Source organism: Nuphar pumila, chromosome 2 (genome assembly GCF_984573655.1).
Source record: "Nuphar pumila chromosome 2, dmNupPumi1.hap1.1, whole genome shotgun sequence".
Taxonomy (NCBI): domain Eukaryota; kingdom Viridiplantae; phylum Streptophyta; class Magnoliopsida; order Nymphaeales; family Nymphaeaceae; genus Nuphar; species Nuphar pumila.
Window position 1 is genome coordinate 37252647 of NC_143250.1, and position 24436 is coordinate 37277082.

At 34.8% G+C, this 24436-nt stretch overlaps 1 protein-coding gene across 2 annotated transcripts in view; it reads left to right on the top strand.

Annotated features, from left to right (window-relative positions):
* The first annotated feature begins 626 nt into the window (after positions 1 to 626).
* The window catches only part of LOC149845275 (uncharacterized), a 59822-nt gene continuing 36012 nt past the window's right edge, over positions 627 to 24436 (top strand). For both annotated transcript variants that reach the window (XM_089995661.1, XM_089995662.1), the window contains exons 1-2: positions 627 to 1149; positions 1297 to 1389. In XM_089995661.1, the coding sequence (XP_089851787.1) occupies positions 739 to 1149; positions 1297 to 1389 (504 nt within the window). In that variant the 5' untranslated portion in view covers positions 627 to 738. The remainder of the gene's footprint in view (positions 1150 to 1296; positions 1390 to 24436) is intronic.

Consider the following 24436-nt stretch of genomic DNA (forward strand, 5'->3'; position numbering starts at 1 on the left):
ATCCGATCCATAACAAAAAACATTCACATCCCAATTTAAAACCCAATCAGGATCAAAATCCAACTAAATTCTCTACTTTCAAATACAATAAACCCAGAAGATACTACCCTAGATGGAGATATAATAATGATTGTATGGTTGTAAGTACTGTCAATTGGTCGGATCTGGTTTGCACCGAGGTGGAACCAAACCTGGATATGATTTGAGGCAAGGGTTTAGTCAGACATACAATCAGAGATCGTACCCTGGTCGTATAAGCATTGCATGAACCAGACTCGGATCATACCCAGTAAAAATAACAATTTTCATCTTTTTTTTACATTTAAAAATTACGGATCTTATTTGGGCCTTGGGTCGGGCCCAGCTCTGGTACGAAATTTCACAGACCATACTTGGCTCCATATATTAATCGGACTCTTTTGAGTCTGACCCGGGTTCTAATAAGATCTCCTTCTTTGTCACCAAACTCTGACTTTATAGGGTTTGGTAAGGGCCGGTTCCGAGTCAAATCCGACCGTAGCTGTGACCCCATCAGGTCGGATATGATCATCTTTTGATGCGAACCGATCCAAATCCGAAACCATTCACATCCCACAAAATAAAAGCTGGAGGGAACGAAACGAAACGAAGCGAAGTACCAGAGGAAGAACTTAGTCTCCCTGCGTTCTCCACCGACCTCTGGACTCCGCAGAGAGGGCGGGAGAAAGAAAAGCCCTAGAGATTTAGGGTTTCGGGAAGATGACGAAGGTCTACGGCACGGGGGTGTACGATTTCAAGCACCATAGGGTGGCGGAGTACCCCGCTCAGCCGGCAGCGACGGACACCCCGCCGGAGCGGCGGACGGCCGGGGGCTCCTCCATCACCCTCGTCGACATCCAGAGGGACCGGCTGACGAAGATCGCCGCCTCCAACTGGTCCGTCGCCGCCAACTCGGTCTCGGTGCCCCAGCCGCTCTTCCGGCCGGAGCTCGTCAAGGAGATCTACGACACCGAGCTGCTCGTCTCTGACGGCGGAAAAACCGTCCCGTTACAGAGGGTCATGATCCTCGAGGTCAGCCAGTACCTGGAAAACTATCTGTGGCCGAATTTTGACCCCGAGACCGCGAGTTTCGAACATGTTATGTCGATGATTCTCATGATCAATGAAAAGGTGACGTATACTGGAGTCCATTTTTAGGGTTTCTTGCAGCGTGTGGTTGTTAATTGCTTTTGCTATACATGAGTGAAGATGGGAAAAAAGGGGAGGTTGGTGTTCTTCAATTCAGGGGATTTGATAGTGGAATTGTTGATGATGCAGTTCCGGGAGAATGTCGCAGCATGGGTTTGTTTTAAAGACAGGAAGAATGTCTTCAAGGCGTTCTTGCGAAGAGTTCTTTTACTGAAGGAGCAGGTATCGATCTTAGACAGTTCGTTTGGAAGTTTTAATTGCTTTTCTTTTTCTTTATTTTATATGTTGTTACAGTATATTTTTTCATAGAAGCTGATTTGGATTGTCGAATTCATGTTCTCAAATAGATGTTATAATAGTAGGATTGATACTTAACTATTTGTTTGGATAGAATCCAAAAGTTTAATATGTTCCGCCGGAATTAGGTGTAGAAACACTTATGGAACAGTTTTTCATGGGATCTTCGAGAAGAACATGTCCGATAGTAGTAAAATTGCTTGAACGAGCTGTTTTGCCGTATTCTTTTCTCTTTTTTGGGCATACCTCTAATAAGTAAAATGTTTGAAGGGTTCTTTACTGTGTAAGAGAACCAGATAGGTTGTTGATAATGTTATGCAGGATTAGACTTGTGTTTCTATGTGAAAAATGAACTGGGGGGAGTAATACCGAGTAGTAGCTCAAATATTTTAAAAAATTGAACTCAGTCGGTGGTCTGGGGTACAAACAAATAAATTAGCTCCATGCTACTCTCCTCTGGGTGTTGTGTTCGAAAGAAAGGAGAAATAGAGTTTGTTTTGTTCATGAGACTTGGCGTGGATAGGTGGTGTATTGTTGTTGCAGATGATTTGTACAAGACATCTTTGTTGATAGTGATGGCTCTTCAGAGAGGAAGGGTTGTTTTTCAAGAATCCGGTAGGTGCGACAAGGAATTCAGAACGGAAAAAGATAGGTCTAAAGCAATGAATGATTGGAGTTAATGGGCGTTTATATGTGAGGAGTTGCTATTCCATGTCAATCATGTTGATTGGTGGGAAGACAAGAACGAGTTTCAGGGCAGTTTGATATCTTTGAGGAGGAGTAGCTTTCAAGTTATGCATTCTAGGAATGTTGTGAATGCTGATGGAAAACTTGTTGGATGGTTTTGAGGACAATTGTGATCAGTGTCTGGTTGTGAATTGCTATTTCATATGATGGAGTTGCTGAAGACTAACAGGTTGTACTTGGAGGAAGGAGACTTTCTTGCACTAGGAAATGTCCTAAGGTTGTGAAGAGATTCTCTGATCACAGTCTTGAATCTTGATCAAATACCCAATGAGATTCTGGGAGAAAAGAGAGTATTTTCTTTGATAAAAAAGGAATTCGAGGCATTCCTTCTCATACAGGTCACAACTGGCGTTCTTTGTTTTTTACTTATTTTAGGAGGTTTGAACTTTGAAGAACAACCCTCATCTCATTGTTGTTGGTCTAGGTCATCCAAAACATTATACATCTAACAATGAGGGTGAAGGGAATAAAATTAATATTAAGGGGAATTATTTGAGGGAGAAGAGTTTGCAAACTAGACATGAAAACAAAGGGTATAAATATAATCCAAAGGTATTACATGATTCGGGGAGGGATGGGCTACCTGCCACTACTTCTATTGTCAAAAAAGGGCATATCCACCTTTAACTTTTGGGCTTCTGGACAAGATAGAGACAAGTGGAAGCATGGGAGAGGTGGTAGGTTTCATGGGGAATGAATCTAAAATATCAAATCCTTGCCTTCATTCTCTAAAATTATAGGCAGGTAATTTGGATGGTCTAACCAAGTGAAACAAAAGGGCGAGTATTACAACCATATAAAATGATGGAAGTGAGTGGGAATACTTTTAACAAAAAATGGATTTTTGGCCAGTTTCACTGTGATGGTTATGTTTTGTGACTTGTCTCAAAAGGGAGATAGCATTAACATCCCAGAAGAATTTGGAGTGGAGGACATTACTAGTTTTTTGCAATTTCTTTATAAAAGATAATGTAAGGTCTTGTAAAAATTTTACCAGGTTTATTTAAAGGAGTAACCAATTTGATGTTGTCTCTTAGTCTAAATGGTTTTATTCCAAGTAGGTGAAATAAAAAATGTGTGTTCATTACCAATGAGGTAGCTAACTCTAGCATTAGAAAGAGGGCATCCATTTTGCAGTTGATCTAGAAAAAGCTTTTGATTTTTCATGTTTGAAATTTCTTGACTCTTGTATGGGAGGTGCAAACTTTACTAGAGATGAAAAACATGGATTTAGTAAGTCATTTTCCCATTTTTGATAGCATTGTTGATTAATGGTAGGATCAAGAATTTTCTTAAACTAAGTAGAGGTCTTGTGAGGGGACTTCTTGTCACCTTTGCTCTTTAACATTGTTAGAGAAGGGTTTAGTTGACTATATGAAAAGGCTACTGCTATTGGGTTCATCCAAAAGGTTAAACCTACTGGGGTTAATACCAACTTTAACTGTCTTCTGTTTGCAGATAGGATATTATTATCTGTTGTGAATTTGGGCATTTTAGTTAATGTTGAAGGATCTTGTAGAAGTTCCAGGGTTTGCTATTAATGAGAACACATATGGTCTTATTGTTTTCAATAGAGATGATGGAACACGACATGAAATAGAGGAGTTTTCTATGAATTTTTTGCGCATGTCCAATAATTGGTTTGCATTAAGGAATCCAATGTAGTGACTACTGAGGACCATGTTGACTAAGAGCATCCAGTCGTGGAGTGCAACCAGAATCATGTAACCAATAATTTGCTAGCTAGTATTCCTTCATATTTGGCTTTTCAAAAAGGAACTTTGAAGAGTTTAGTTGAACAACTTTCTCCTTTTTTTTTTCCTTTTCCTTCTTTTGGGTGTCTGCATATGGTTTTGAGTGGGGAGAATATAGGAGTAATAGTGGATTGCCCCTGGTCTCTTGGAGGAAAGTAAATTTACTGACTTATTTGGTGGATAAGGTAATTGTAGATTAGGTCCGTCTAATGAGTAAATCTTTATTATGAAATGATAGTGCTTAATAAATCATGAGGAAAGCTGGTATGCTAGATTGCTAAATAAAATAGCAGGATTAGAGGACAACCTCTTGAATGGCAATTGAACTATAGGTAAGGCGGGGGTTAGATATAGGGGTGAGGCAGGTCAAAATTTTGGATACTTCATATGGTGAGCCTCTTAGATTTTTTGGCGCCGCTGATGATTTTCCCCAATATCAATCACACGAGATGAGAAAAGATGGAGAGGAATTCTTGGGGCTGAACTAAGAACGATACTCAATATGGGTTGTCCCCTTATATCTTCTCTATTTATATTAAAACACAAGTATTACAATATTACCACTCACAATAATAAGGGGTTACAAACAATACAAATAATACAAAATTACAAAAATGTCCATGTACATGTTCCAAACAAAAGAATAAGAAACAACTATTCTAACAACCTCCCTCAAGTTGAACATGGTTTACAACCATGGACAACTTGGACTTCAAAAATCAATATCTTTTTTCATAGAGACCTTTGGTGAATATATTTGCAATTTGGTCTTCAGTTCCAATAAACCTAACCTTCAATTTAAGATCCTTAATTTTTTGCCTGATGAAGTGCTGGTCTATATCAATGTGCTTCATCTTGCCATGTTGTATTGGTTTCAATGAAATCTTGATTGCACTTTGATTATCGCAATATAATACTGCTCTTGAAATTCTTTCTCCGATTTCACTCAACAAATGACAGATCCATGTTACTTCTGATGTGGCTGCAACCATAGATCTATATTCAGCTTTCATACTAGATTTAGTTACAACCTTTTGCTTCTTGCTCTAGAATACTATATTTTTTGTCTACATATACACACTGACTTGAAACTGATTTTCTTTCATCAGGATTACCTGCCCAATCTGCATCAGAGAATGCCATAACAGAAAGAACATCTTCATTTTGTGACCTTTTAACATGCATCAACCCATCTCCAACCGTTCCTTTCAAATACATGAGGATCCTCTTAACTGCTTCCATATGTTCCTTCCATGGTTCATGCATAAATTGGGAGACTTGATTTAGTGCATAAACTATGTCAGGATGGGTAAACGTGAGATATTGAAGCATACATACTCCAATACTTGGTAGGATCCTCATAAAAATCTATCATATGAGCATAGTTTTCAATCAAGAGTACTCAAAGTTGGTAAAGGCTTACAATATGTCATCTTTGTCTTAGCCAATGAGTCAAGAGTATATTTATGTTGGGTCAGCATAAGCTTGTCTCCTCTATGATCCACCTCCACACCAAGAAAATGTTTCAACCTCCCTAAATCCTTCATTTGAAAACATTTGCTAAGGAGATTTTTGATTTCCTGGATTTGGTTTTCACAACTCCTTGTGATTTTCTGGATTTTGTTTTCACATTCGTCGGTGGTGGTGATGGTCACCGAAAATGGAGGGGAGGGCCCGAAGTGGAATAGGGTTTCAGTCTTTCAGAAATGGGGAAGGAGGGGAAGAGTCGAGAGACTCAAGCCCCTTACGTTTTAAAGCTGGGTCATCTGAGAACTAACCAGTATGCATATCAGTTCGGCCGGGTGAATCGGGTTAGAACCGGTTGGCATGAAACAGACTTGAATCGTTTGATTCTGCATTTACTCGGTGAGTTGTCTAGTCAATGCTGAGTCTGGTGATTTATGAACGATTCCAGTCCGAACCTGGTTAAAATAGGTTTGTGCTGGATTGACGGCCCAATCGCTGGACGATTCGATCCGACTCGGACGATTCTCTAGTTGGATTATCAGGTTTGCCAACTATGGTTGCAACCTCATCTTCGCCTTGCTGTCCGTCTACAGAGATACGCTGATCACGAGTGATTTCTCCAGCATTATGAGAAGAAGGAATACCAGAGAACAATTCAGCACTCAACCATGGTTGGTAAACCTCAATGTTATCACCCTTCCTTTCCTGCAATGCAACTATGGGAATATTCTAAAAGGAATTTTCATCAAACACCACATTTTTAGAAATATGAATACATTTCTGTAAACGATCATAACATCAGTATCCATCATAACCGTCCGCATATCCAAAAAATCTGCATGTTATGGCCTTATCATCAAACTTGCTTCTAAGGCTTTTATCAACATGAATATAACATGTGCAGCCATATGCTTTCAAGGCATTATATTCCGGATGTTCTCCAAACAACAAATAATGAGACTTATTTTTAAGTACAAGCAGTCTATTTGTCACATGTACAACAATGTGAAAAGTCTCCGTCCATAAAGAAATAAGGATACCACTACTATGTATCATGAACATTGTAGCCTCAACAATGTCCTCGTTTTCTTTCTGCCAGGCCATTTTGTTGATGTGTTCACATGCAAAAATTTTCATGTAGGAAATCAGTAAATTCCTTCGATGTAAACTCACTACCACCATCACTTTGGAAATGAACAATGGAGTTAAAGAATTGAACTTTGATGAGAGCATAGAATTTTCGAAAGATACTAAACACATTAGATTTATTTTTCATGAAAAAAATCAGGGTGTAACGAGAATGATCATCAATAAAAATAACATTAGTAGTTGCTGCCTGACAAAGAAATTCCATGATTTGAAAGGCAAAACATGACTTACAAATATGACAGTTGGGACACAAAGACTCTTTATTACATAGGCTAGATTTGGGGATTAGCCCATCAAACACACGTCTCTCAACAAAACCACGATTATAGTGAGCAAGACGAAAATGCCACGTTGTAGCTTTATTGGACTCTGCAACATCAGAAATAAAAACATAAAAAGAAACTAGCTTCAAAGCTGGGACTTTGATATGTGACACTGATGAATGACGATCTTCCTTGATGACATATATATTCCACCGTTGCTCTCCCTCAACGAACGTCTTTTTCGTGAGAAGATCCTTCACATACACGGAAGATGTAATAAATACAACGTAGGAATTTGTATCATCAAGTTTAGATACCAAAATTAAACTTTTCTAAATATTAGGAACACACAAAACGTTTGACAAGGATTAAAGAATTAGAATTTGTTAGAGAAATTTGAACACTAGCAACATGAGTAATTGGGTGGTGAGAACCATATCTAGAAACAACACTATTCCTACCAAAATATGAAATTAACTAATAAACACTTACCTACGTCACCTGAAGTATGAGTAGCCGCTCCAGAATTGATGTACCAATAGCCATCTTCACTCCTTTTGAAGTTAAGACCAGCAAGGGCAGCAATGAGAATCCTTTTTGCTTCCTCATTGATTGTTGCTACACTGTCCCTGATTGGAACATTGACTTTGGGCAGCTGTTTGATTGTTATTTTAAATAACATTGACCTCGGGATTGGAGTTCAAATCATTCAAGAATCAGCAGTTGGTCTTCACATGCCCCTTCTTACAATAGTAGCATGTTGGAACACCTCTGCCACAATTATGATTTGGAACTCCTAATGATGCATATTAGGTAGGGGCAAAATACCCCTGTCTCCTTTATTATTACCTCAACCACGACCGTAAGGCCTTCCTTGAAAGCCTCCACTATCATGAAATGACATGAATCCCAATGCACTACGCAATGCGTTCCATGGGTAAAGAATATAATGTAGTTAAACACACATTCACAATGAAAATACCCATAGAACACAAGACTTAAAAATAAACAATTTCATTAAGGATGAAATTCAAATAATACAAAAAAATAAAAAATTACTAAAGAGCCTCACTAAAAACACTCAAACACTTAGAACCTAAAAAAATACCCATCACTCTCACATTCAAAGTCACATACCCACCCATATATATATATATATAGGCCAAAAAGGACGGAAGAGAGAGAAGTTAAAAAGGGAAGAGGGATTCCCTTTTAGTCGTTGGAGGACGGCTAGACCATAGTCAAGCTAGGTTAACTAATTTAAATATATATTATATATAAAAAAATATATAATATATAAATATATAATATATAAATATATAATATATATATAATATACAACAACAACAACAACAACTACGCCTTCATCCCAAAACAATTGGGGTCAGCGATATGAACCAAAAAAGAAATTCATTTTGGGTCTTCCACATGAATCCTTTTCCTCCAATCATTTCTATCCAACGCCATGTCCTCGGTGAGGTTCAAAGCATTCATATCCTTTCCTATCATCTCCATCCAAGTCTTCCTAGGCCTACCCCGACCTCTTTTAACTAATATATTTTCCCATTTCTCCAACCTTCTAACTGGAGCATCATTAGGCCTTCGCCGAATATGTCCAAACCACCGTAAACGATTCTCTCGCATCTTATTTTCAATTGGTGCAACACCTACCTTCTTACGTATCTCTTCGTTCCGAATCTTATCTTTTATTGTATTTCCACACATCCATCTAAGCATCCGCATCTCAGCTACACTCATTTTTTGAATATGATGTCTCTTGGCAGCCCAACATTCCGTACCATATAGTAAAGCGGGTCTAATAGTCGTCCTATAAAACTTTCCCTTCAACCGCAATGGCATTCTACGATCGCACAGCACTCCAGTAGCACTTTTCCATTTCATCCACCCAACCTTTATCCTATGATTTACATCTCCATCAATTTCTCCATACTTTTGAATGATGGATCCCAAATATTTGAAATAATCATTCACCGGTATATCTTGCTCACCAAGCTTCACTACACTCCCATCACTACTTCGTTGCTTACTAAACCGACATTCCATATATTCAGTCTTACTCTTACTCAACTTAAAACCTCTAGCTTCCAATGTCTGTCTCCATAATTCTAACTTAGCATTAACCCCAGTTCTAGACTCATCAATCAAAACAATATCATCAGCAAACAACATACACCACGGTACATTTTCTTGGATTGATCTCGTAAGCTCATCCATCACTATCGCAAATAGGAAAGGGCTTAAAGCAGATCCTTGATGTAACCCAACCGTTATCGGAAAATTGGTTGTCACCCCTCCACAAGTGCGGACATTGGTTACTACTCCTTCATACATATCTTTAATTATACTAATGTACTTGAGAGAAACACCTTTCTTCATCATTGTCCACCAGAGAACGTCCCTAGGTACTCTATCGTATGCCTTCTCTAAATCAATAAAAACCATATGCAAATCTTTGTTCCTCTTTCTATATCTTTCAATAAGTTGTCTAAGAAGATGTATAGCTTCCATAGTTGATCTTCCAGGCATAAAACCAAATTGATTCTCCGATATCATGACAACCTTCCTCAACCTAGACTCAATCACCCTCTCCCAAAGTTTCATAGTATGACTCATGAGTTTTATACCACGATAGTTTGTGCAATCTTGTATATCACCCTTATTCTTATATAAAGGCACCAAAGTACTCTTCCTCCACTCATTAGGCATCTTATTTGTTCGCCAAATCAAGTTAAAAAGATTTGTCAACCATTCTAAACCTTTCTCTCCCAAGCATTTCCAAGCCTCGATAGGTATACCATCTGGGCCAACTGCCCTTCTTGATTTCATTTTCTTCAAAGCCTCTGCAATTTCTTTCTTTTGAATCTTGCGCATGAAGTCACGATTTATCTCATGAAAAGGAATGGAGAAGTCTCCAAGATCTTGAGCATGACTATCATTAAATAGCTTATCAAAATAATCTTTCCATCTTTCCTTAATCTCCTCATCTTTGACTAAAACCCTTTGCGTTTCATCTTTGATACATCTAACCATACCCAAATCCTTCGATTTCCTATCTCTCATCTTTGCAAGCCTATAAATATCCTTCTCGCCTTCTTTGGTATCCAACTTGTCATAAACCTCCTTATATACCTTAGCCCTCGCGTTTCGAACAACTTTTTTAGCTTCCTTCTTTGCTATCATATACTTCTCCAAATTCTCATTATCACGACTCTTACTTAGATTTCTATAACACTCTCTTTTAACCTTAATAGCTAATTTGACATCCTCGTTCCACCATGATGTATCCTTACCTAGTGGTGCACCGCCTTTAGACTCACCCAATACCTCCTTAGCTACTTTTCTCATACCACCCGCTATCTTATTCCACATTGATTCTGAATCCTCCTCGAGACACCAATCAACTTCCTTAACTACCTGCTCTACAAACATTCCTTGTTTAGCTCCTTTCAGTGCCCACCACTTAATTCTAGGATCTATCCTATGTCTATCCCTTTTGCGGCATTGTCTAATTCTAAGATCTAAAATTAAGACTCTATGTTGTGTAGCTACACTTTCTCCTGGTATAACCTTACAATCGATGCAACAACCCCTATCTCTCTTTCTAAGTAGGAAAAAATCTATTTGACTCGTATTAACCCCACTTTTAAATGTTACTAGGTGAGACTCCCTCTTCCTAAACCAAGTGTTTGCTAAGATCATATCATAGGACAAACAAAAATCTAAAATCCTTTCTCCACTTTCATTTCTTTCTCCTATACCATAGCCTCCATGGATATTCTCAAATCCATCCCTACTAATGCCTACATGTCCATTAAGGTCACCGCCGATGAAAAGCTTTTCTCCATAAGATGTCTCTTGTACTACTCCATCTAAATCTTCCCAAAATTGATGCTTAATGGAATCATCTAAACCTACTTGAGGTGCATAAACACTAATAATATTAATAATATCCGTACCTAATACTAATTTAATAAGTAAAATTCTATCACCCTTCCTACGGACCTCAACTACATTATCTATAAACTGACGACTCATAACAATCCCTACTCCATTCCTATTCCTATTTATTCCTGTATACCAAATCTTATATCCCCAAGGTTCTATCACTTTAGCTTTCTCACCTACCCATTTGGTCTCTTGAAGACATAAAATATCAATCTTTCTCCTACACATAACATCTACTAACTCTACCAACTTACCAGTTAAAGACCCTATGTTCCAAGTGGCTAACCTAATTTTATGGTCTTGGACTAACTTCTTTACCCCCACCCGTCCAACAAAGTGAGGGAACCCTTGCCTATTTGACACCACACCCGGGCGCCGGTGTGACGCGTCGCTTCTGGGCGACGACCTAGCAACCCTTGCACATTTATCACTGCCTCCGGGCCTAGAGAGTACAGCGCGTCGCTCAGTAGGGAACGCCCCAACGAAATTCTCATATTGGTTCATTTTCATAGGATATGACAAAGTTTTTATGCTGGCTGTCACAGGCCTACCGCAACCCTCCTCCTTTATCCGGGCTTGGGACCGGCAGTGTATAACTACACAGGCGGAGTTTAATATATATATAATATATATATAATATATATATATAATATATATATATATATATATATATATTCACGTACACATACATATACCAAGGATACATTTATCTTAATACCTCCTCTCCCATGCACTTCATCAGGTTCTTCCACTTGGTGCTTCTTTAAAGGGTGTTTAATCAAACGCTCCATAATCCCAGAGGATCTTTAATAGCATCAATGCTTAAAGAACCCACAAGAAGATATAACAAGAGCAATCTAACAAGAAATAATTATACTTATATAACTTATGAAGAGCGGGCACACAAACATACAATATGTAAGTAAGTTTAATTTTGTTTCAAAATCATTTAAAGTAAAACATGATAGTCATTAAGACACTCAACTTTAAAAAGTTCTTAATTCCCAAGACAACATAATTTTTTTTCCAAAGATATATTTATAAATCATTAATGACTAAACATTCCTGAAAAGCATGCATCATTTTGGTACACGTATTTATCACATTATTGCATAATAGACTTGAACTATGATTTTTTCAAACAATTATTAATACTATAAAAAAGCGTTCAAATCTCAACACATTTTTGTACAACGGAAGGTACAAGAAATGATTTTCATCATTTAACAAAGATCAATTACATTTTTGGAAGCAATATCAGCCATGCAACAAGTCACTCACGGATCAATTTTAAGAGATAATAATAAACAATCTTTCAAGAGCACATGCTTAGAAACAGGTGAAAATACAAACAAGGATTCTAATGAGGATCCACACAAATACAATAGGAGTGTACAAGCACCAGTTTTACCAAAAAGTAATATAAAGTGAGAACAATTTCAAGAGCAATCAGATGCACATAATAACCACTATGGGCATGCACATAAGAGATTTCACTAATGAAATGCTTATGAAAGCATGTAATGAAGTATGCGAAATTAAAACAAAGTGCAAAAACACATACAAGTCCAAGCGTGGACAATTCAAAGGCACAATACAAACACAAAAGTGCATAAGCATAAGTCCACTATGGGATAATACAAAGAGCTAACAAAGGGCAACACATGCAAGTAAAAAACATATTGACTATATGCTTGAAAAAAAATATAAACTTATGCAAGACAATCATTCATGGAACAACTCATGCAACCTATGTCACTTGGGTATGGGTGTAGGTAAAAAAATATGGGTACGTGGTCACGACTAAATATATGTTAAAAATATATATTATATATCTAAAATATATATTATATATTGAAAATATAATACATAATATAATATATGACACGAGAAATGCTGTGTCTAGGTACAAGTAGCCGTGATGACACGGGTATGACACCAAAGGTGCTGTGTCGCGGTAGCATAGCATGCAACTAAAACATAATGCAACACATGAAAATATTTCAACAACCATTTATCATAAAAGAGCAAATGAGTTTAGTAAAAATTATGAAGAGATTAAAAATTTCATACATCATAATGAATGAATTTTGCAAATTAAAACACTAGTTTGACCATCACAAACAAACCTTACTAGACCTCCAATCCTCAAAAAATAAAGTGTATCAACGACTAGAACAAGAGCATACACATAAATCCACTAAAGGGCCAAAGGCACACTCGAAGGTGTGTATAAACATCTCTTATCTACATATAATGACGCTCAAAACAACTGTATCAACGACTATAACAAAAGCATAATCATGATGCCAACAATGAGCTAAAATCACACACGGAGGTGTGAATAAACATCTCTTGTCTACATATAATGACACTAAAAAATAAATGTATCAACGACTGAAGCAAGAGTATAATCACAATGCCAACGATGGGCTAAAAACACACACAAAAGGTGTGAACAAACATCTCTTGTCTACGTATAATGACACTTAGATAAGTGATATAACAAGGAGAAACCATTCAAGGTAAGAAAGCTTGTAATGAAAATACATTAATGTTATCAATAAAAATATCATTTTTAACCATTTTTTGAAACACGATGATTTAAAAAATAGATACCATCATAGATAAACAAAGTTACAAGCATCTATAATAATAATGGTCATAGAACAAATGAGTGATACAACACACTCAGATCCAGAGATCAAACAATTGTCAGTTAGAGCCAAATCATAAGTTGATAATCTAAACTGACATAAAACGAGATGCACATAACTCACCCCAACAAATATCTCTGAATCAACAAAAGCATATATGGGTCTAGAGGCCAATCAATTATCAATCAATTCCAAGATTGGTGTCAACACGATACTCATAAACTTTGATAATAGCAGATTGATTAGATGATTTGAGGTGCACACATAACTCACCTCAACGGCTAACTCAAAATACCAACAATAATGAGTTCAGAGGCCAATCAACCATCAATCAGATCCAAGACAAGTGACAACACGTCACTCATAACCCTTGGGAATCTATATTGATAAGATGACATGAGGTGCACACATAACTCACTTCAACGGCTAACACTGACCCAACAACAAGGCCAAGAGAGATGATGCATCATATATAAAATTTTGTGATGGACAAAATCAATGCCATAAGAAGGCAATAAATAAATCAATTTCCAAATAGGTGAGTTTATATCAAATAACTGATTTGAAAAAACAAGTTTCAAATCAAATCCAATGAAAACCTTAGCATCATATGCACAACAATATGTTAGTTGATGCAATTATATTCCATACATGATCATTTTTTCTCAAATTTGAAGCAAGTAATCAACAAAGATCATGCTCAATTTTAAGCAATCAACAAAGAGAAGAATTTTTTTTGGATTACCTTTCATAAGTTCGCCAATCAAGGGACACGTGCACAAAGGCACAAAGATCCAATAACAAGAGACAAGAATAATAGTTTTAATAAGCTTAATCTAAATCATAAGTCTACTATGAGACAATGAAGGCACATATGTAGAGATTCATGAAGTTTAATACATAATTTTCTCCAATCATGAACTCAGATATGTCATACAAGATTTTTTTGCAACAAAAATCTCTAAGAATCATGATATAAAATATCAAAGAAAGAAACCACTAAGAGTTGCAAAATGGCACAAGTACCCTACTTAATAAATCATCCACAGGCAAATCACATAAAGTCACTTAAGACTCAACAACAATGATTTAAAAAAAAAGGTTTTAACATGAAAGGAAACACGTTCTCCCGATGACGTTCACCAAATCAACAAATCGGACACTCAAAGAGTTCCACCAAAACATCAAAAGAACATACACAAGCCACAAGATGAGCTTGCACACTAAATCCACCAAACTTAACACTGTTAAGATGGATGTAATCTTATATGTATATATATATATATATATCTTCATATATTTATATACATATGTATATATATAATATACATAATATATATGTATATATATTGTTATTTATATAATATATATTATATATAATAGTCAACTTGTGTTTACTAAGTCAACCAATGTTGACTTTATATAACTGTTGGAGAGGGTCCAACAGTTATATTTCTAGCCGTTGGATCCCCTCCAACGGCTAGAAGGGTTTTCCCCTTCTCTTTTTCTCTCCTTCTTCCCTATAAATAAGGGTGTGTGTGCATTGTAAAGTTTGAGAATGATGGGTAGATTTCTAGGTTTTGAGTGTTTTGAGTGTTATAGTGAGGCTCTTTTGTAATTTTCCATTTCTTTTGTATTATTTGAATCTCATACTTAATTAAATTGTTTATTTTTAAGTCTTGTGTTCTATGAGTATTTCTATTGTGAATGAGTGTTTAACTACATTGTATTCTTGGCTCGTGGGGCGTATTCCGGAGTGCATTGAGATCGGTACCATTTCGTGACATGGTATCAGAGCAAGGTTTGAGGTCTTGATAAAGATTTGTATTAATGGATGGTATGGATTTAAGAATTTTTGTATTTCGGTATCCATCTTTGGCTTTTCTATTTTCATATGTATGGTAAGTGTTTGTAAAAGGGTTTTGATAAAATTAAATGTTTTTGAAATATGTGATGTGTAGTGAAAAATTATATTTTGCAAAATATGTGGTTTCTTAAAATCTTATGTGTTTCATGTTTTTTGCAAAATACTAAATTTCGTTTTTGAATGTCTCTTAACGTATGTGTGGACTATCTTTTGGATTACTTTTTTTTTGTGATGTGATCAAGCATAAAGATTAAAAAGATGTATTGTGTGATCCTTTTTTAATATAGACATGTTTTCTATGTTCTCGTAAGGTTTTTCTATTATCATGTGAATGCGTTATTTCATGTATGTTTGAGTGACATTGTTCTATTAAGACTATTTTCAAATGACTTGTATTGGATTAAGGCATCTTTAGGTATATAGTATACCTCAAATAGTCTTTATTGAATAACACAAGCATGACTTGTTATCATATAATCAAATCTTTTTTTGTGCTTATCTTAGTGGTTTCTTTCTTGAGTATTGATATTTTATATCATGCATCTTGAATATTGTATTTTTCATTGCATTGAAAGAAAAATCTCTTGTTTAATGCGATCATATGTGGGTTCATAGTTATGTATGTTATTAAAATCTCTATGGCTCTTTGAGAACATTTTATCAATAATGTCATCGGTGTGATTTTGCACTTAGCTCTTTTGGAATCTATATATGTTACCTTCAGTTGCCTCATAATAGATTTATATTTAAAGATGATATGTGTTATTCTTGTCTATTTAGTGGGATTTATTGGATTTGTTGTATGAGATGTGCCTTAGTTCATTTGTGTCTTGAGTAATGGACTTATGATCATTTTAAAGATTCTCGAACATCGTATCTGCATGCTTATTTACTTATTCAAATTTGTAAAAACTGTCATATACATTGCATGTGATTGCATCGATTGTCATATTGTTTGCGCATCTAATTGCCCTAATTCTTATGATAAGGGTTTTATCTAACTTTACTGGATTTGATTTGAAATTTGTTTTTTCAAATCGGTTATTTGATATGACTCACTTATTTGGAAATTGATTTCCATGAGTATTTATTGCCTTTTTATTGTATTTATTTTGTCCATCACAAAATTTTATATATGATGCATAATCTCTCTTGGCCTTGTTATTGGGTCAGGGTTAGCTATTGAGGTGAGTTACGTGTGCACCTCAAATCATCTTATCAATGTGCGAGTGTAGTGTTGACACTAGTTTTGGATCTGATTGATAGTTGATTGGTCTCTGAATCCATATATGCTTTTGTTGATTAAGAGATGTTGGGGTGAGTTGTGTGCACCTCGTTTTATGTCAATTTAGATTGCCAACTTATGGTTTGACACTAATTGACAGTTTGATCTCTAGATCTGATTGTGTTGTATCATTCATTTGCTGTATGACCATTATTTTTATGGACGCTTATAACTCTGTTTATCTGTGATATCTATTTTTGAAACCATGGTGTTTCAAAAGATGGTTAAAATTGATATTCTTATTGATAACATTAATGTGTTTTCATTACAAGCTTTCTTACCTCAAATGTATTCTCCTCTTTATGCCTCTTATCTAAGTGTCATTGTATGTAGACAAACGAAGTTTGTTCACACCTTCGTGTATGTTTTTAGCCCATTGTTGGCATTGAAATTATACTCTTGATCTAGTTGCTGATACATTTGCTTTTTAGTGTCATTATATATAGCCAAGAGATGTTTATCCACATCTTTGTGTTTGATTTTGGCTCATCATTGGCTTTGTGATTATACTCTTGTTCTAGTCATTGATACACTTGTTTTGAGTGTCATTATACGTAGACAAAAGATGTTTCTTTACACCTTTGTGTATGATGTTAGCCCATCATTGACTTTGTGATTATGCTCTTGTTTTAGTCGCTGATACGCTTGTTTATAGTGTCATTATATGTAGACAAGAGATGTTTATGCATACCTTCGTGTGTCTTTGGCCTTTAGTGGCATTATGTTTGTGCTCTTGTTCTAGTTGTTGATACACTTGATTTTTAAAGATTGAAGATCTAGTGGGGCGATTGCTTGTGATGGTCAAACTAGTGTTTTAATTTACAAAATTCATTCATTATGATGCATAAGATTTTAAAAAAAATATCTTCGTATTTGAAAATAAGATGAGAGAGAATCGTTTACGGTGGTTTGGACATATTCGGCGAAGGCCTAATGATGCTCCAGTTAGAAGGATGGAAAAATGGGAAAATATATTAGTTAAAAGAGGTCGGGGGTAGGCCTAGGAAGACATGGATGGAGGTGATAAGAAAGGATATGAATGCTTTGAACCTCACCAAGGACATGGCATTGGATAGAAATGATTGGAGGAGAAAGATTCATGTGGAAGACCCAGAATGATTTTCTTTTTTGGTTCATATCGCCGACCCCAATTGTTTTGTGATGAAGGCGTAGTTGTTGTTGTATCTTCGTAATTGTTATAAAATCATTACTCTTTTATGAGAAATGGTTGAAATATTTTCATGCATTTTGCATTGTATATGCCTTAGTTGCATGAGTTATTCCATGATTAATTGTTTTGCGTAATTTGCATAAGTTTAATTAATGTATTTCTAAGCATTTCATTAGTAAAATCTCTTGTGTTGTATTGTGTACACTCATAGTGGCTATTGTAAGCATCTAGTTGCTCTTTAAATTATTCTCACATTGTATTATTTTTTGGTAAATTGGTGCTTGTAGACTCCTATTGTATTTGTGTGGATCCTCATTGGGGTCCCTTTTTGTATTTTCTTTTGTTTCTAAGCCTATGCCATTGAAAGTTTGTTTATTGTTATCACTTACAATTGGTCCATAAGTGACTTATTTAGTTGCATAACTGATATTGCTTCAAAAAATGTCATTGATCTTTATGTATTTGACTTCTCTTAGTTAAATGATGGAAATCATTTCTTGTATCTTTCGCCGTGTAAAAATATTTTGGGATTTAAACTCGATGCATTTCTCTTTTTGATAATATGCAATTATGTTCTCTTATAAATTAAGAACTTTTGATTATCTATTGAGTCGAGTTTGTCAATGACTATCATGTTTGAAGTTAATGACTGTTCAAAATCAATTCTTATTTTAAATTATTTTGAAAATGTTAAATTGAATTATTAAATATTTTTTACATATTGTAGGTGTGTGCTTGGCCATCCTCTCTCTATAATTTATATAAGTATAGTTATTTCCTGTTAGATTGCTCTTGTTAGATCTTCTTGCTTGTTTCTTTTCAAGCATTGATGATATTGAAGATCCTTTCTCTAATGGAGTCTATGATTGAACACCCTTTAAAGAAGCACCAAATGGATGAACTTTGTAAGTTTGAGGGGGGTGTTAAGATAGATGTAATCTTATATGTATATGTATATATCTTCATATATTTTTATACATATGTATACATATATATATATAATATACATAATATATAAGTATACATATATATATATAATATTGTATATAATAGTCAACTTGGGTTGACTATGTCAACCAATATTGACTTTATATAATCGTTGGAGAGGGTCCAACAATTATATTTCTAACCGTTGGATCCTCTCCAACGGCTAGAAGGGTTCTGCCCTTCTCCTTTTATCTCCTTCCCTATAAATAGGGGTGTGTGTACTGTAAAGTGTGAGAGTGATAGATAGATTTTTAGGTTTTGAGTATTGTAATGAGGCTCTTTTGTAAATTTCTATTTTTTTTGTATTATTTGAATTTCATACTTAATGAAATTGTTTATTTTTAAGTCTTATGTTTTATAGGTATTTCCATTATAAATGTTTAACTACATTGAATTCTTGGCTCATGGTATGTATTTTGGAGTGCATTGGGGTCTGTATCATTTCGTGACAAACACAATAATTAAAAATAATATTTTATTGATGATAGGATAGAACAAAAACTATCCACCAAAGCAAGAAACATGGAGGACACGTAATAATTTTCAAATCCTTAAGAAATTGCATATTTACTTAGTACATAATTTTTAACATGTTTTGATAAAACAAAAATATTAGAATACTCAAAATATACTTCGAATCAACATGCTCACACAAGAGCCAACAAAAACAATAATATATTTAAAAAGAGATTTAAAAAAAGCTTTAATTTCAATTAATTTCAAAAAACATGTCCAATTTTTCAAAATAATATACCAAAAACAATTTTTGAAATTTTATCATAGACACCCTTTCCAAATATAAAACATATACCGAAATGTGAGATCATCGAGTCCAAGCCATTCATCAATTAAGAGTTTTCTTTAGAAGAACAAACAAATAAAACACCAAGACCAATATGCTAAGCTTTGATACCATATCATGAAATGACACAGATCCCAATGTACTCCGGAATGCGTCTCATGGGTCACGAATACAATGTAGTTAAACACACATTCACAATAGAAACACCCATAAAACACAAGACTTAAAAATAAACATCATTAAGAAAATTCAAATAATACAAAAGAATTGAAAAATTACAAAAATGTCTCACTACAAACACTCATACACTCAAAACCTAAAAAACTACCCATCACTTTCTCACATTCAAAGTCACATACCCACCCATATATATAGGCCAACAAGAAGGAGAGACGAGATGAGTTAAAAAAGGGAAGAGGGATTCCCTTCTAAGACTAGCCTCCAACGGCTAGACCATAGTCAACCTAGGTTGACCAATGGCTTAGTCAACTTATGTTGACTAAGCTAAATATATATAAATATATAAATATATAAATATGTACATACTATATGTACGAAGATGTACATATGTATATATATTCATGTATATATATCAAGGATACATTTATCTTAACATCCACGTCCTCAACCTCATCCAATACCAGTATTGAGAACATCGCAGTATGTCACTGCATCTTTATTTTGATCCTTCAAACCATTCGGAGACAACTCAATGCAAAAACTTAGATCTAAGCTCATCAAATGTAGGTAAGGCAGGGAGTAGAGCCAAGGTGGTGGACAAAACATGAAACTCCGGTTCAAGTCCACTCAAAGCTTGCTGAACTTTCTCCTTATCCTGTATTTCACACCCAACCATGACAAGTTGGTTTGTTATCGTTATAGACTTCAACTTGTTCAGATAATCAAGAACACTCTTAAACCCTTTCTTCAAATCCTGAAGCCTCTGAAATCTGCGAATAGGTCTGTACCAGACTTTCCCAAAGCTCCATGGCTGTGCAATCATCTGGTATGCCTATGAGAACCTCCTGCGAGGGAGTAGAGGTGATGTACGCAACCAAAGCCTGATCTTTGTTCATGCAACTGATATATTCTGGATTTTAGATGGTGGATGGACGACACACCAACTCATTTATCATCTTTTTCTTCTTGGAATATAAACTCTGGTGGGATCTTGACTGATCCTGACTTCTAATGAATGATAAAATCTGTCTTTTCGAATTCCAGAAATTGGAATAGGTTCAAATTTTCCGACACTAAGGGAGAAAAATGGAGGATAAGGCTGGATGAGGATTTAGGTCCATCGCTACAGTGAGTATTGTGCAACGGAAGAAAGAAGTTACACAAGAAAAACTCAGAAAAAGGAAAAACACAAAACACTGTAACAGACAGATTCCGCAGGCATGAATCACTCACAGGCACCTACAGATTCCACGGACACAGTAAAGAAACCGTTTCCTCAATGTTTCACGTCACAATAAAGATAGAAATCAACCAGAAACCACTGAAAGAGAAATAAAAGAGATCTGCATTTTTTTTGCAGATCAGATCAACGAAATAGACAAGAAATATATCAACAGATCAAACAACCATATGTTGTTTCATAATGACACAAAATAGTATGCCATGAAAACCAAGGGAGACATATGACAATATATGGGACAGAGATATCTAAATGTTTGGGACGTTTTTCAGATTTGAAACAAACCCAAAATAAGAAACTCAGATAATAAGGAAAACATATAAGGTTGGTCTATATTTTATGATGGAAAGTGAAAGAAGACAATATTGGGTCAAGAAAATATTGAGAGAAAGCAACAAGGGTTTGATTAGAAACGAGATATAATGAAAATAAGAGAGTGGTCACGGAAAAGAAATAGATGTGGATGACTTGGAGAAGAAGAAATCAATGTCAAGGTCTTTCAAGTACCTGGAGGAGTTAATCTTCAATCCTTAGCTCTCATACCATCTTAGATTTTTTGGTACCACTGCCGATTTTCCCAAAGAGCAGTCACACGAGATGAGAAAAGATACCTAGTATGGGTTGTCCCCTCATATCATCTCTATTTATATTAAAACACAAGTATTACAATATAACCCCTCATGATAATAAGGGGTTACAAACAATACACAATTGCAAAAATACCCCTGTACATGTTAAAAAGGAAAAGAATATACAACTATTCTAACCAAGGTTTTAAAACCCAGTGACTCGAGACTCGACTCGTTCTTTATTGACTTGTGACTCGGCGGGTCAACTCGGTGACTCAGATCGTGTTTTGTTAACTTTTGATTTTAAAAGAAAAAAATATATAAATTGTCATTTAAACATATAAAGATTTGTAGAATGACTTAATTACTAGTTTAATTGATTAATAAGTAAAATAACATCAAGTAAACTATATCTAACTTATAATTACTCATCTAATAGCAAAAAATCGAACAACCAAGCAAAACAATAATTCAATATTTCAATAGAAACAAGCCCTAAAGTAAAGTTAAGTTAAAAACTTAAAAGAGTAAGAGCAAAAACTAAAGTAAAGATAACCATACTTGAGCAATCTGCAATGCATTTCAGCAATCAACTTTCGCTTTTCAGTTTTTACTTCAATTTGTACTAGTATTGTATCATATGTAATCTGCAAATTTAATGAGTGACAACAATTTTAATTTTTTATGTACCAACTCTTAATATATTGAAAATTTAAAAATCATCAAATGATAAGCTACAGATGTTGAGTAAAGTTGTAAACCATCGACCACAATCTAGTACAACTGTACAAGTAAGAAATATAAAGTATAAAGCATAAGGCCCATGGCCATATAACATAATTACAAAGTTCATAAGTATAAAGTTAATAATCATAACACAATGACAAAGTCTATCACCAAATTGATACCCAAAAAATCAAATTTCAAACATCCACAATTCATCCACTTTTGCAAAATATGATATCTCAAGTCAAGAGTCAAATCTCAAATAGAGGCAAAGTGCTATTATTTGGAACTTCATTTGAATCAATTCTTAAGTTAGAAGTAGAAATTAATGGCTGAATTGGAGTACTAGTGATTGCATTTTTTCTTGCATCTCCATCTTCAACTCCATCACCTCCTTCATCATCAATAAGATTAGCTTCTTCAATGTTTTCAACTTCCATCTCCAAGTTCCTTAAGAAATCCTCCATTTAATAAAATATGACACATTCTTAAGCATGCAATAGAGAAAGACAAAAATTTAAATTGAAAGAATTTTAATCAAGTTAAAATATCAAACAAACTTTTACGGTTTTACCTCATCTTCATCTAAAACTCCTTCTTGCATGACCGATTCATCCATTGGTGTTTGCAAGTATATATTGTCTAAAGAAATTGGGTCAAGACGTGTTCTCTTTAATTGCTTTTCTCTCAGACGTAAGTTATAATGGACGAATACTAAGTGATTAAGTTTCTTTTGAGTCAATCTATTCATTCTCTTAGTGTAAATTTGGGCAAGGGTATTTCAATTTCATTCACATCCAAATAAAGAACATGTTTGACTAAGTATACGAATAACAATTTTTTTGAGATCGGGGGCACATATTTCATGCATTTTCTACCACATTGCTACCTAAAGCTAAAACACACAAAATTGTAAAGTTGATTAAAAAAATATCCTTTTGCACAACACATAGTGTTAAAGATCTATGACCTGACTTTTGCTCATCTCTAATCATAACAGCTATAGAAGTACCAAAATCTGCACTTGCGTCTTCAAATAACTCAAGTTGCTTGCATGCTTTTATTCTAGCTGAAATATTTGGCTCCAACTTCTCAATACATTTAATTAAACCACATCTTACTTCATGATGCTTTGTGAATTGCATGAAATAGTGCAAATAGTCAAATACATTAAAATGATAATTGATAAAAGAAAGTTCATATTCAAAATTTAAAATAATTAATAAAAAGATATAAACAAATACATACCTTAGAAAATTGTGGACTATAGTGGTATTTGGAATGGAGATAGTATGTTGTTGCATAAAGAGGGTGATGAAGTTGATTTTCCCAACGATTGTCAATTATTTTCCATTAAGGTTTGTACTTTTTCTCCTCATTGTCATGAATTTCTTTTATAGCCTCTTTGACTCTATCCATAACTTCATAAAGATAACTTATTGTAAGATTTTCTTCTCCATCGACCATTCTCAAAATTTTGACTAGAGGTTCTATAGTTTTAACAGTTGATTCTACGACTCTCCAAAAATTACTATTAAATATAATATCCTCCATCTCTTTCCCCTAAGTATATGATGAATATTTCGAATTGTTCCATTCATCTGATGCCATCATTTTTCTAAGACTACTTCGATGTTCTAGCAAAGATTGAAGCATGATAAAATTAGTGGCAAATCTTGTAATAACCGGTCTTAGAATTTCTTTCTTATTGGAATTGAGTCCTTATTAGGTTCAAAACAAAAGTATGATTGTAAATAAACTTCGTGATCCTTTTTCCACACATCCAGCTATGCTTTTTATCTTAGACAAAGCTTCAAGCATGAGATCTATGCAATGAGCTGCACAAGAAGTCCAAAATATGGTTTTCCTCCTATCCTCCAACATCTTTCCAGCCAACTTGATAGTTGGCTGCATTATCTGTGATTATCTGCCATTTTTCAATTTCAAAAAATTATTAACATACTAGAAAAATTATAAATATCAATGTTCAATAAAAAATTACAAAAGTACAAAATGATATATCTGAACAACATTCTCTGCACCTACTGTTTTCACCACTTATCAAATAATTTTAATAAATTTTCTTGATTCTTCACAATACTTGTTGCATCAACTGATTTCAAGAAGTAAATGGCCCTTGGA